This window comes from Hyperolius riggenbachi, chromosome 6, assembly GCF_040937935.1.
Source record: "Hyperolius riggenbachi isolate aHypRig1 chromosome 6, aHypRig1.pri, whole genome shotgun sequence".
NCBI lineage: Eukaryota > Metazoa > Chordata > Amphibia > Anura > Hyperoliidae > Hyperolius > Hyperolius riggenbachi.
The window spans coordinates 111,811,607-111,826,633 of NC_090651.1; the positions used below are offsets into that span (position 1 = coordinate 111,811,607).

The following is a 15,027-nucleotide window of genomic DNA, read 5'->3' on the forward strand; positions in this document are numbered from 1 at the left end:
AGTAAAATAATAAATACAGATTGCGGAGTGTGTGTTTTTTTTCATCATTTACATGATAAAGAGGTTAACAAAAATTACCTGGGGGACATAAAACAGTTTTCCTCGCTCCGGTTTAGTCAGACTTCCTCCAAAAAGTGGCCATAACTAAAATAAAAATTTTTTTTTTTACTCATCTTCATTTAAAATAATTTGAGAAGGCAGATGAAAAACAAACAGTACATGGATATCTTATTCTACAAGGGCCATGTCATGTTCCTGGTTTATTAGTAAGGAGGAGCTAATCACAGCAACTTGTTGCGAGTAGTTTAGTTGCTAGCAATAGTAACTTGTGGCTTGTGCTAGTGACTAGCTGCCATGACCGAGAACAATTTAAAAGTACTGAAGTCTAGTTGCTGTTATCAGTTGCTGTGACTCCTATTTCACATGGCCCTAAAGTCTCCTGGACTCATATTGTTTTGTTGCTTTAAAACGATTTAAGGAGCTGCAGCTAATGGTTTTCAGAGCAGAGGTTAATATCTATGGCATACTTGCAGCAACTTGTTCCTGCATAGTTGTTTCTTAAATATAGCTACAAGTATCTGTCAGAAAGGGATTGATGCACAAATGTTTGGCACCCAAGAGAAATTTTAGAGAAATTCTGAGGAAGATTGCAGGTCTGAAAACCAATATGGTGCATTACCGAGTTCTGGCGAGTCCCAAAGTTTGTCTTTCTTTTTTCAGAAGCCCAGCTCCAGGCCCTCCTGGCCTTGCCAAGTCTCCTCCTGCTTCATGCCGTGCCCCTCCAAAGCCAGCCACACCCCTTCTAGCCTACTACAATACTTGTGCCATGCCTGGCATATCCATCAATGCTGAGGGCAGACAAATATCAGAAGGATTGGTAGTGAAGCATAGTTATCAAGGCCATAGTTTGGTACTCATCTAGGTGGACTTGCTTGGGCTAAAACAGAGCTCTACTATTGACTGCAGCCAGTACTGCTGAGGGACTATGCAACCTCTCTTCCAGATAAAATGGGTTGTCAGTACGAGGAGAAAAAAAAAGAAAAAAAATATATATATAATTTTGCCCAAGCAGAATAATCAGAAGTAGACAATAGATATATATACCTCTCCTAAGACGCGGAATAGGGAGCTCTTTCCACAGCCATTTGGCCCACAGACAAGGACATTGGTGCCGGATCTCACCTGCAGACAAATTCACTATTAAGTGGATACAAGAAAGAAACAGAGCAGATCCTGACAAAGGCTAAAACAGTCAGCATGCTGAACATACAGAAAATACCCAATCAAATAACTTATTATACTTTGACAGTGGTGGTGTAACACACAAGACATTTACCCTGATGTGCTATGCTTTATCTCATGTGTCCTCGCCTTAACTACGGTACATATTACTTTAACACATAGCAAGTTAAAAAGGAAATGTAAACAATCAGGCAAAACTTATTCTTTTTAGTAACTTCTGCTTGGAATGTTCTGAAAAATTGCTAAATAATAAGATGAGGACTCAAGAAATAGGTTTTAATGGACTGGGCCCATTGTCAGGATTTCACATTAAAGTGTAATAATTATTGTGCAAGGCATGATTATTTTTAGTTTGGGTCAGCTTTAACATCTGGAGCATCAGATTATAATTACCCATTCTGATGATATGTGGTCAGATTGATGATGGATATCATATTTGTATGACCGCTTATTGTGACTGCAGATCCAGCTGCCAACTAAGTCCCCATAGCAGCTTAACTGTCAGTGTAATTACTTAACCAAATTAAAGCAATTAATCTTCCCCTTATAGTCCCCCTAATGTAGGTCAGGCGAACAAACAGCAAATCAGCTGTTCGTTGGGAAATTACCTTAACTGGTTACCCACTCCCCCCGGCGCAAACCTAAAGCCTCTCCAATGAAACTAGGAGCCACCCCCACTTTACTTGGCTCAGCGACTGCCTATCAGGCCACAGTTGCCGAGCTAGGGGTGGGCCACAGCAGCGTAATGTGGGTGGCCAGCGAGCTCCGAGCTTCTCTGCAGGCTTCAGACCAAAGCGGACATGGCACTTTTCTTCAAAGATGGGAACAGGGTTTACAAACTATGGTCATTTCCCTGTGAACAGCCTATTTATATTGCCGTTCATTTGAAAGACCTAAATTAGGAGACTGTAAGGAGGAGATTCATTGCACATGAGTTTACGCTGGAGTTAAGGGGCCCACACAATTTTCCCGCTGATATACAGCACATTCGATCACTGATCGAATCTGCTGTGAAATCGTTACATAAACGCTGACCGAACAATCCATTTCCATCCGAAATCGATCCTTCCAGTCTATCTATCCATGCGGAAGATTTTGCTCGAACGCTGGCGGGTCGGGAGTGTGTCGATAGCGGCGTTCGAATGTCCGAAGCTAGCGCATTACCTGTTCCACTGGCGCCTGTCACCGCTCTCTCCGCTGTCCCTTCTTCGCGCTGGGCTCCGGCTGGCTTCACTTAATTCCTGTCCCGACAGGAAGTTTAAACAGCTCCCTCTACTGTTCAAACTTCCCCTGGCAGAAAGTAAAGTGAAGCTGTAGCCCAGAGCGGAGAAGAGACAGCAGAGAAGAGACAGCGGAGACCAGGGGACTCGCACCGGACGGATCAGGTAATATATGCAGGGGGTAGCGGCAGCTCCACAGATTGTGAATCGGTTTCATAGTGAAATCGATTCACAATCTGTTTGCGGTAAAGGCAGCCATACAATCCCTCTCTGATCAGATTCAATCAGAGAGGGATCTATCTGTTGGTCGATCTGATGGCAAATCAACCAGTGTATGGCCACCTATACTCTACAAGAGATAACAACTTTGAAGCAGAGAAAAGTTTCTCCAAGTTATACTCTTCTATAACAAAAGTACGGTTAAGCATTTCAACAACTTTATTGTCAAAGCAATGTAAAGAGAGGGAAACAGAGAGCCCGATATGGTGTAGTATGTTAATGTAATGGTATCTGGTGATAAAGAAGGTGATTATACTCACAAAGGTAGGTCGCCACCAAGGCAACCGCTGGGCGAGCAGGCGGGGAGAATTATAACCTGACCCCGCTCAGGTCTAAGAAGTCGCTCTCTGTAGATAGGAAAAAGTGGGGATACACCCCTCCACCAAGGGTGGATTAAATTATTTTGTAGCAGGATAACAGAGGCGCCAGGTAGAGTAAAATTAATTAAAATCGTTAAAAAGGGCGAAGTGGGTGGACTCACCTCCCTTCTGGAAGAAATGGCCGGACAACAGGCAAGTTACTTGCAGTTTAAAGTAACATTTTATAATGACTCCAAAAGTGCAACGCGTTTCACGGGTAACAGTCCCGCTTCTTCAGGCAAACGATTTTTGGAGGGTACACTGTCTGGTCAAGAGCTGGGTATAGCGCCTCTGTAGCTATGATCCCAGTGCTCAAAAACATAAATATAGGTGAACCACCATCCCAAGGGTAAAAGCAAAATCCAATGGTCACTGTTAATTCAAGCAGGAATAACCAATTTATTCCTCTGGAGATGTGACATTTGTTGACTACTTCCTATGTTTCAATGTGTATTGAATACATGATACGCTTGTTTACATCTAAAGAGTCCCTGTTGCAAGGGCCCTCAATGAGAGTACCTGAAAAAAAAATGGTTATACATGAATGAATTACCAGTGACCATTGGATTTTGCTTTTAACCCTGGGGTGGCAGTCACCTATATATACGTTTTTGAGCACTGTGTTGGTTACTGCAGGTCCGCTATGTGACACTAAGTGCTGAAGATTTAAGATCAATTAGTAATGTCACCTCTTGTGGATGTGGTAGCCCAAGCAGCTGGTGTACATTTTTTGGTTACATCCTTGACACACACTTCGGAATAGCGCCTGTATTATCTATCTGCAATCATACGATCCCACTGATCAAATATTTCTCAGGAACTGATCCAACAGAGGAAAACGATGTAGGAGAAACAGTTAAACTCAAAACACTGACCTCAAAGCTGAGATCTCGGATTAGAACGTCTCCATTTGGTGTTGCTAGAGGAACATGATCAAATCTTCAAATACAGAGGAAAACACATTGTTAGCTCACTGGACAACTAATATGAATACATTAAGTTATAGGATTGTACAATTTAAAATATATAATCCTACCACAGATTACAGTAATACGGATGGTTTATTAAAAAAAAAAAAAAAAAAAAAAAGAAAATCTGTGTATGCTGCCCCATAGCAACTATTGAACATGTTTCACGGTAATAAGAAAAAAAATAGAACATAAAAAGGATTGCATAAGGCAGCAGGGATGGGTTTCCGAGTAGTTACAAGGTCGAAACTACTCGGATTCGAAGTTGTAATCAAGCTTGATTAATGCACATGTGACCACAGGATACAGGGGGTTAACTTACCCAGAAGTCCAGGGATCCAATGCATAGCATTCCTCTCACACACAACCTATGAGATGCATTCCCCGACTCACTACCGCACTTCCTCCTTCGGGCTTGAAGGAGGAAGTGCGGTAGTGAGTCGTGGAATGCGTCCCATAGGATCCATGGACAGTTAACCCAACGTATCCCGCGGTCACACGTACATTAATCAAGCTTAATTACAATTTCGAATATGACATTGTAACTACTCGGAAGCCCATCCCTGTAGGGCAGTGGTTCTCAATCTGGGGTCCCCTGGGGGTACATCAGCACTTTGTCAGGGGGTCCCCCAGGGGCCGCAGACAAAATAGCAGCTCTCGCATCCTAGGCGGAAAATACTTGCAGAGGAATTGTGGAACGACGTCACTGGGCTTGAAAAGGAGTAGGAGTGGAGTCACGCGGCAGTAGGGCTTTAGGAAAACGGTGTCTGAAGCCCTGGACTTGTTGTTTGTATCCGTCTTCAGTGCAGGGCTATGGCCACCATTTTCCTGTAGCCCTGCTCTGCCTCTCAGCATAGCGCGGGAAGTTTGCACCAGGAGCTGCGGAAATGGAGGTTGGGGGATCAGCGTTGGAGGACAAGGGAGGGGCCTCCTGCCAGGTTCATACCTTATTTTTATTCTTAGGTACCACCACTGATGCAGGGATATTAGGAGGTACTATGACTAATATATTTTATTGGGAAAACACTGCCTGTGTATTGTGGGGAAACGCTTCCTAAACAGGTTTTTTTTCTTGGGGGGGGGGGGGGGGGGAGGGACACTGCATAATGTGTATTTTAGTGTAAATGCTGCCTTACTTTATGTATTTTGGGGAAAACTGTGCCTAATTTCGAAGGAAATGCTGCCTAATCATGTGTATTTTGGGAAAATGCCTTACTTTGGGGGGAGGGGGAACGCTGCATAATCATATGTATTCTGGGGTAGATCAGGTGTATTAAATAACATTATATCATATCTAGCAACACAATCACACAACTAGATCTAGGAATTTAGTTTTTATTTATTCTGTGTTGAAAATCTAAAGAGCTTCACAAAGCAAGTAAAAATACACCTCAGTCCTAGTTTAATAGGTTACATCAACCCTAAACTACCCCTGATCTATACTGGTGTTATAAAGCTTTACTGAGTTTACTGCTGTGGAGTGAGCTGAGGATTCCCTGGCTGCTCACAATCTTACATAAGTTATATATTATTAGCAGTCTGTATAACACACACAGCTGTGCTGCACCCGCCTGCTCTGGCAGTTTCACCTGCCTGTCACTATTCTGTCACGTTCACCCAGTGCTGTCCAAAGAGGTGTAGGATAGCATCACTTGCATATATGTGTTTTTCATCTGATCTAGCAGGCCATGACAAGGAGAGAATGGATTACAGGAGAGGAGTATCTAGAACTGATGTGCAGATCTTAAATATGCAAGTTATTCTATCTGCTGTACACGTCTAGGTCTAATAAATACACAATCTATATACTTCCCTAGGTCTAAGACCTTACACAATTAATTCATAACCTCAATGAAGAGAAGAAACCTGTATCTAGAAAAAGTACAAAATTGCTTTTATTTATCAATATCCAAGATTAATAATAAATTTAAGTTAAAAAACCAAAGCCTTATGCACATGTGGGGGTAACATATGACAGGGTAATACAACCTCACGGCATCAATATAGTATCACAATATTTGGATAAACTGGCCAGTTATCTAGTCCCTTATTGGATCCAAAAGGAAAAAAGTAGACTCCTAAAGCCAAAAGGATGGAAAAAAGATCACGGTAATAGCAAAAAAAAAATAAAAAAAATGTGTGTGTACATTTCACTCCATAAATTCTCCTTAATGGAAACACTGGTATTTGATAGTGTGCTGGTTCAAGGATCATCACCCAAGAGAGAACCAAGTCCGCCAAGATGAAAACCTTTTGCAGAGTTGCCCCCTCTAAGAGTTCATCTCTAGGACAAAACAGAGTCCGCCAGGATATAGTCCTTGTGCAGAGTTGTCCTTTTGAGTATTGATTTAGGGCATCATAGAGATGTTCAAATCACCAAAATTATTGTATCAGCTTGAGAAAACATCAAACAGACTGGGCTGGGGCAGAGTAAAGTTGATCAATCCGCCAGGAATTATACCTTATGCAGCACTCTCCCAGAAAACCCAGCTGTGTCCCCTCATATATTATTCAGAATGGTACAAAACTTAATGAAGGCAGATCAGCATTATTGCAATGAGCATAGTTCCATATGAGCATTAAAAAGGTACACACTGTATACCCATACAATGCTTATTGAGTAAGTTACTTAAGTTACTCAAGTAAGTTACTTACTCAATAAGCATTGTATGCCTATACAGTGTGTACCTTTTAATGCTCATATGGAACTATGCTCATTGCAATAATGCTGATCTGCTATCATTAAGTTAATTGCCAAAAGTATATTGACTACCTAATGCATGGAGGTGGACTTGTACCATACTAAGACTTTGCTTGTGAGAGACACAGCGTGGTTGGAACATTGGGCTGTGCGTAGAGGTCTTGCAAATACAGGCCGGACATTCACTTAACAGCAAATAGGCCAGGTGCACCAGCCTTTCATCTTCTGTGGAGAAACTCTCTAAGGAATAGTATTCTCTAACGATCACTTATGGCGTTTTGATGCTGAATTTTGTGTCCATCCAGTGAACTCTGGACAGAGGAATTTTTGTGGAAATTTTGCGCATAGTTATTACGACCCTTTTTTCATTTTTTAGTGCCATCCTTAACATATTGGGGTGACGACCCCTGTGATTCATGTCTTCTATGAGATCTTTGTATGCAGGGCATGGTGTTGTGATTGCGGGGGTGCATAGGGGGACGGGGAGGGGCAATTTTATTGTTTGTTGACCACCGTTATCGATTGGGCATGGGGTGAGGCATGCAATTGGAGTAGCAATTGGCATACTAGGTGCCTTTAATTTTTGGCGGTAAGGTGTCTGTGCCTGCCCCTCCCCATGCGCAGGCTTGATACGGTTATTATTAGGTGGTAACCTAAGTCCTATATTGTGCACGGTCGCTTTAGACATTCCAGGCTGAGACAAGTTTGGGGAATTCCCCGTTTAATAATATTTCTGTGCATACAATTATGTGTAACCTTTATAGTTATACTACAGGTTTTATTGTGATGTTTCCTGAGAAATACCCTTTTTTGCAATTTCAATAAATAACAGGTGGTTGAACAGCATATACTGGTAGTGTTTTTTTTTTTTTGACTAGGTATTAGTGAATGACTGAAGTCAGTAGAACAGGCAACAGAAACAGACAGGCCAGAAGAGAGCACCACAGCCGTGTCTGGTGTATACAATAGTACATGTATGGACTGCTCCCAAAGAAGAGCATCTGCAAATAAATAGCCAGAGTGCCCATATTTTTCAGGGGACATTAGCAATGCATTATAATTTCATCATTTTTAAGTGGGAAAAATCAGGTAACTCAGTAGATCTATTACTGAAATAATTTGTGAAGTCACCATGCATGCACTATACAATGGAGACCTCTGGTGGACAGTTTGGGATTTACCTGAAACTGCAGGAAGCGCTGCTGTAATACGACATGCTGCGAAGAGGAGAGCCGCGGCTGGAGGAATATAAGGAAGGAAGCGGACGCCCGCTCATAAGGTAACAGGAGCGGCGGCCGTGGGGGGGAGAGGGCACCTCTGCTAGCTACACTGGGGCAGCTATACTGGGGTAACTACTGGTTACACTGGGCTAACTGTACTAGGTATACTGGGCTAACTGTACTTGCTATACTGGGCTAACTATACTTGCTATACTGGGCTAACTATACTTGCTATACTGGGCTAACTATACTTGCTATACTGGGCTAACTATACTTGCTATACTGGGCTAACTATACTTGCTATACTGGGCTAACTATACTTGCTATACTGGGCTAACTGTACTTGCTATACTGGGCTAACTGTACTTGCTATACTGGGCTAACTGTACTTGCTATATTGGGCTAACTGTACTTGCTATACTGGGCTAACTGTACTTGCTATACTGGGGTAACTATACTAACTATATTGGGGTAACTATACTACCTAACTATACTGATGCAACTATAGCCCTTATACAGGGGCAACTGTGTTAGCTACCTATACTGGGGGCAACTATACCTAGATACCTACTTACCTATATACTACACTCAGAATCAGGGAAAAGAGGGGGGGGCTGCTGCCGCCACTAACCACGCCCCCCCCCTCCCCCCGGGGGGCCCCAGAGAAAAGTTTGGTCGGGATAGTGGGCCCTGGGCTTAAAAAGGTTGGGGACCCCTGGTTTATACAATGGTTGACATATACTTATATAACAATTTAGATGGTTTATAAATAAACCAGTGATTGCATTATAATTTTTTTTATCAATATAAAGACACCACAATTCAAGATGCCCCATTAGAAAGGTTTACATGGCACTGATTGGAGCCCTTTGCTTTCACATCAGGGACAATTTAATGCTGCAAAGGGCAACATTACTCCATGTTGCCATCTTAACAAAATCCTCTTATTTATTTGTTAGAACCTATACTTCTGGGCAGTGCATGCTGCTAAGTGCACTGCCAGGCCCCCAGGTATCCCTCATCTATGTGCTCCCACCCCTCATGTGCAGAGTGTAGGCAGCGGTGCTTACAATCACCTGTCCACCGGCGTGGTCGAACACTAGAGGCGCACTGGTACATACCTTACATGAGCATGTACACGCCGGGCCTCTAGTGATTGTAAGGGGACACTGGTACCACATAAGAGAATAGATGGGTAGAAGTGCTGGCGATGAAGAAAAGACACAGGAAGTGGGCTGGCAGACAGGCAAGTGTAAGCTTCGCTGTGGACACTATACGGTGCTCGTCCCAATATCAAACGTCGCTATTGCCACACTCCCGACCCACTACCGGTTGAGTAATATCTTCCGTTTGGTGCGATCAATGGATTTGATTTTGGCCAATTATCGATCATGCATGGATTTCAAGCAGGCTTGATTAGAGGGATCGAATGTGCCGGATATCTACGGGAAAATCGATAGGTGTATGGCCACCTTAACTCTGCCATGCCATCCTTTGGCCTCTGCATGAATGCAAAGTGTAAAGCACAGTTTTGTGGTGGAGGGGCAGAGTCCCTCAGCAGATAGGGACTCACAGGAGAGGAGAGATACTTTTTACAGCTGCCACCACTGAGAGGTAAAATTACTATTAATGCCACATTACTGTTATTTCATTACATCAGTTCAGGTCCACTTTAATTATCAGTAAGTAAAATTCCAACCTATGGAAAGGAGTTATATGGAAAGGAGTTATGACAACATCACACGACAGAGCAAAGTGATCTACTGCAGACCTCAGACTACAGTAACTACACATTCCAGTGACAGATTCATGCTACTTTATATTTCCTTAGTTGGTGATGAAATATTGGCATCCTTCAACCTCAGGTTACTATGTAGTATGACAGTATTCCAGGCAGTACTGTGAAAAATGACATAAACCTGGCTGAGTTTTCCCACATTCAAACACTTACTTGATGATGTTGTCGACGTTGATAACACGACCACTTCCAGGTATTAAGGGAATACTAGGAAGAGATTCAGACTCTGTAATTTAAGAGAAACATGCTGTCAGTGCGCGTGGTTACCCAGGCAAGTCGAATTACTTAAGGCTGAATGAAGCAATCACCTTTGTCCTGCTGTTGGGAAACCATAGTGCGCTCATATCTGCCTTGGTTCAAGTCCTTCAGCACTTGCATCAGCTCTGTTATCCTGGCTGTGAAACTACACAGATAACAAAGGGTTAATGCTAAACCGCTTACAAACGCATCAAAATGAATTTCTTTTTAGAGTTGCAGAACTTTAAAAAGGTTTACCTAACTATACAGTTATCAGATTCCCTATATCAACAATATACTTAAAGGGACTCCGAGCAGTGCAGAAACTATGGAAAGATGCATATCATTTTAAAGTTCTCTTTCGCCTCTTTCCAATGATATACAAACCGCCGCCCTACGCTTTTTAGTTTTCGCTATTTTCGCGATTGAAAATGCAGCGGCTGCAATTTAGATCGCGAAAATAGAGAAAACTAAAAGGCGTAGGGCCGCGGTTTAGGTGTTGCCAGAAAGATGAGAAAGAGAGCTTTAAAATGATATCCATCTTTCCATAGTTACATTGTATTACACAGGGCGACTTTTTCTGCTGAATGGAGCTGCTGACTTTGAGAAAAAGACGCCCTGTGTAATACAATGTAACTATGGAAAGATGGATATCATTTTAAAGCTCTCTTTCTCCTCTTTCTGATGACCCCTAAATCGTCGCCCTACGCCTTTTAGTCTTCTCTATTTTCGCGAACGAAATCGTGGCCGCGGCAATTTCAATCGCGAAAATAGCTAAAACTAAAAGGCGTAGGGCAGCGGTTTATATATCATTGGAAAGAGGAGAAAGAGAGCTTTAAAGAGACTCTGAAGCGAGAATAAATCTCGCTTCAGAGCTCATAGTTAGCAGGGGCATGTGTGCCCCTGCTAAACCGCCGCTGTCGCGCCGCTGAACGGGGGTCCCTTCACCCCCAAACCCACCCCCGCAAACCTATGTCGTAGAATTGGTCGTTCCTGGAGGCAGGGCTAACGGCTGCAGCCCTGCCTCCAGTCACGCTCTACCCCGCCCCTCTCAGTGAAGGAAGACTGAGAGGGGCGGGGGAGAGGCGGAGATACGTGCTGACAGACGCGCGTAGGGCAGGGCTGCGGCGGTTGGCCCTGCCCCAACCAGGAAGAGGGGATGCGCTGCACGGAGGGGGATTTGGGGGTGAAGGGACCCCCGTTTAGCGCCGCGATAGCACACATGCCCCTGCTATCTATTTAAAATGATATGCATCTTTCCATAGTTTCTGCACTGCTCGGTGTCCCTTTAATGTGATATAAGTTTATCTACGGTCTAAAAAGCATAAAACTAATAGAAAAAATAGTTTTGACTGGTTTCTGAGTGACTGGAAGGCTTAAAAAAACAAACTCACTTCATTTAGCTGCTAACTGCCTTACAAAATTATCAGATCACATTGAACTGTACTGAGCTGTGTAAACATTTTGGCGCTTTCATAGCAACAATGTACTTAGCGGCTATGGTGGTGCCGGCAAGGTAATTTGGGCTCAGGGCTCTGGATTTTGGCTACATAGCCAAATTCTGCTTGCGGCGTGTATGTTGGCGCCAGAGTTCAGCTATTACATACCTGGAATCCTGATAATGTGGTAATGACTACATAGCTGAATTCTGCTTGCGGCGTGTATATAGGCGCCAGAGTTTAGCTATTATATACTTGGAATCCTGATAATGTGGTAAGGACTACATAGCCGAATTCTGCCTGCGGCATGTACAGTGGAGGAAATCATTATTTGACCCCTCACTGATTTTGTAAGTTTGTCCAATGACAAAGAAATGAAAAGTCCCAGAACAGTATCATTTCAATGGTAGGTTTATTTTAACAGTGGCAGATAGCACATCAAAAGGAAAATCGAACAAATAACCTTAACTTAAAGATAGCAACTGATTTGCATTTCATTGAGTGAAATAAGTTTTTGAACCCTCTAACAATAAAAGACTTAATACTTAGTGGAAAAACCCTTGTTTGCAAGCACAGAGGTCAAACGTTTCTTGTAATTGATGATCAAGTTAGCACACATTTTAGGAGGAATGTTGGTCCATTCCTCTTTGCAGATCATCTCTAAATCCCTAATGTTTCGAGGCTGTCTCTGTGCAACTCTGAGCTTGAGCTCCCTCCATAGGTTTTCTATTGGATTAAGGTCCGGAGACTGACTAGGCCACTCCATGACCTTAATGTGCTTCTTCTTGAGCCACTCCTTTGTTGCCTTTGCTGTATGTTTTGGGTCATTGTCGTGCTGGAACACCCATCCACGACCCATTTTCAGTTTCCTGGCAGAGGGAAGGAGGTTGTCGTTCAGGATTTCACGATACATGGCTCCGTCCATTTTCCCGTTAATGCGATTAAGTTTTCCTGTGCCCTTAGCAGAAAAACACCCCCAAAGCAAAATGTTTCCACCCCCATGCTTGACGGTGGGGACGGTGTTTTGGGGGTCATAGGCAGCATTTTTCTTCCTCCAAACACAGCGAGTTGAGTTAATGCCAAAGAGCTCTATTTTGGTCTCATCAGACCACAGCACCTTCTCCCAGTCACTCACAGAATCATTCAGGTGTTCATTGGCAAACTTCAGACGGGCCTGCACATGTGCCTTCTTGAGCAGGGGGACCTTGCGAGCCCTGCAGGATTTTAATCCATTGCGGTGTAATGTGTTTCCAATGGTTTTCTTGGTGACTGTGGTCCCTGCTAATTTGAGGTCATTCACTAACTCCTCCCGTGTAGTTCTAGGATGCTTTTTCACCTTTCTCAGAACCATTGACACCCCACGAGGTGAGATCTTGCGTGGAGCCCCAGAGCGAGGTCGATTGATGGTCATTTTGTGCTCCTTCCCATTTTCGAACAATCGCACCAACAGTTGTCACCTTCTCTCCCAGCTTCTTGCTAATGGTTTTGTAGCCCATTCCAGCCTTGTGCAGGTCTACAATTTTGTCTCTGACATCCTTGGACAGCTCTTTGGTCTTTCCCATGTTGGAGAGTTTGGAGTCTGCTTGATTGATTGATTCTGTAGACAGGTGTCTTTTATACAGGTGACTAGTTAAGACAGGTGTCCTTAACGAGGGTTACTAATTGAGTAGACGTGTCTAACCACTCTGTGGGAGCCAGAACTCTTAATGGTTGGTAGGGGTTCAAAAACTTATTTCACTCAATGAAATGCAAATCAGTTGCTATCTTTTATTTAAGGTTATGTTTTCGATTTTCCTTTTGATGTGCCATCTGCCACTGTTAAAATAAACCTACCATTGAAATGATACTGTTCTGAGACTTTTCTTTTCTTTGTCATTGGACAAACTTACAAAATCAGTGAGGGGGTCAAATAATTATTTCCTCCACTGTATATAGGCGCCAGAGTTCAGCTATTATATACCTGGAATCCTGATAATGTGGTAATGACTACATAGCCGAATTCTGCTTGCAGCGTGTATATAGGCGCCAGAGTTCAGCTATTATATACCTGGAATCCTGATAATGTGGTAATGACTACATAGCCGAATTCTGCCTGCGGCGTGTATATAGGCGCCAGAGTTCAGCTATTATATACCTGGAATCCTGATAATGTGGTAATGACTACATAGCCGAATTCTGCTTGCAGCGTGTATATAGGCGCCAGAGTTCAGCTATTATATACCTGGAATCCTGATAATGTGGTAATGACTACATAGCCGAATTCTGCCTGCGGCGTGTATATAGGCGCCAGAGTTCAGCTATTATATACCTGGAATCCTGATAATGTGGTAATCACTACATAGCCGAATTCTGCCTGCGGCGTGTATATAGGCGCCAGAGTTCAGCTATTATATACCTGGAATCCTGATAATGTGGTAATGACTACATAGCTGAATTCTGCCTGCGGCATGTATATAGGTGCCAGAGTTCAGCTATTATATACCTGGAATCCTGATAATGTGGTAAGGACTACATAGCCGAATTCTGCCTGCGGCGTGTATATAGGCGCCAGAGTTTGGCTATTACATACCTGGAATCCTGATAATCTGGTAAGGACTACATAGCTGAATTCTGCTTGCGGCGTGTATATAGGCGCCAGAGTTCGGCTATTATATACCTGGAATCCTGATAATCTGGTAAGGACTACATAGCCGAATTCTGCTTGCGGCGTGTATATTGGTGCCAGAGTTCAGCTATTATATACCTGGAATCCTGATAACGTGGTAATGACTACATAGCCGAATTCTGCCTGCGGCGTGTATATAGGCGCCAGAGTTCAGCTATTCTATACCTGGAATCCTGATAATGTGGTAAGGACTGCATAGCCGAATTCTGCCTGCGGCGTGTATATAGGCGCCAGAGTTTGGCTATTACATACCTGGAATCCTGATAATCTGGTAAGGACTACATAGCTGAATTCTGCTTGCGGCGTGTATATAGGCGCCAGAGTTCGGCTATTATATACCTGGAATCCTGATAATCTGGTAAGGACTACATAGCCGAATTCTGCTTGCGGCGTGTATATTGGTGCCAGAGTTCAGCTATTATATACCTGGAATCCTGATAATGTGGTAAGGACTACATAGCCGAATTCTGCTTGCGGCGTGTATATAGGCGCCAGAGTTCGGCTATTATATACCTGGAATCCTGATAATGTGGTGAGGGACTGATGCATAGCAGCAGTATTGCGGTATTGGTGCCTGACTACAGGTGTTAAAGATTTGTATATGTTCAGTCTGATTTTTTTTTACCAAGACATAAACAAAAGGACCATGTGAGAATCGCCCGCATTGAGTGGAAACTACACAGCATAATGTGGTATTTACATATGGATGCCATTTTGAGTCCTCTCACCCTGCTAATCTTGTCATTTCACGTCCAGCTAGCACAATCCGGCCAAGAGCTTGAGACATCCTTAGTAACATCCTTCCGCTCTGGTAATAGTCCTGTCACAGAAAGGTACATGTATGGACTGGAAGTTCAAACAATCATTTTTCTAATTAGTAGGATGGAAGTGTGAGATCA

The 15,027-nt window shown here is 43.2% G+C and overlaps 1 protein-coding gene across 1 annotated transcript in view; it reads right to left on the reverse strand.

Annotated features, from left to right (window-relative positions):
- ABCD3 (ATP binding cassette subfamily D member 3) overlaps nucleotides 1-15,027 on the reverse strand; it is a 127,243-nt gene that overhangs the window by 20,633 nt on the left and 91,583 nt on the right. Inside the window, exons 13-18 of the mRNA XM_068239770.1 lie at nucleotides 14,857-14,948; nucleotides 10,096-10,190; nucleotides 9,941-10,013; nucleotides 3,976-4,039; nucleotides 1,105-1,182; nucleotides 79-144 (exon numbers count right to left, since the gene is read on the reverse strand). Coding sequence (XP_068095871.1) covers nucleotides 79-144; nucleotides 1,105-1,182; nucleotides 3,976-4,039; nucleotides 9,941-10,013; nucleotides 10,096-10,190; nucleotides 14,857-14,948 — 468 coding nt within the window. The remainder of the gene's footprint in view (nucleotides 1-78; nucleotides 145-1,104; nucleotides 1,183-3,975; nucleotides 4,040-9,940; nucleotides 10,014-10,095; nucleotides 10,191-14,856; nucleotides 14,949-15,027) is intronic.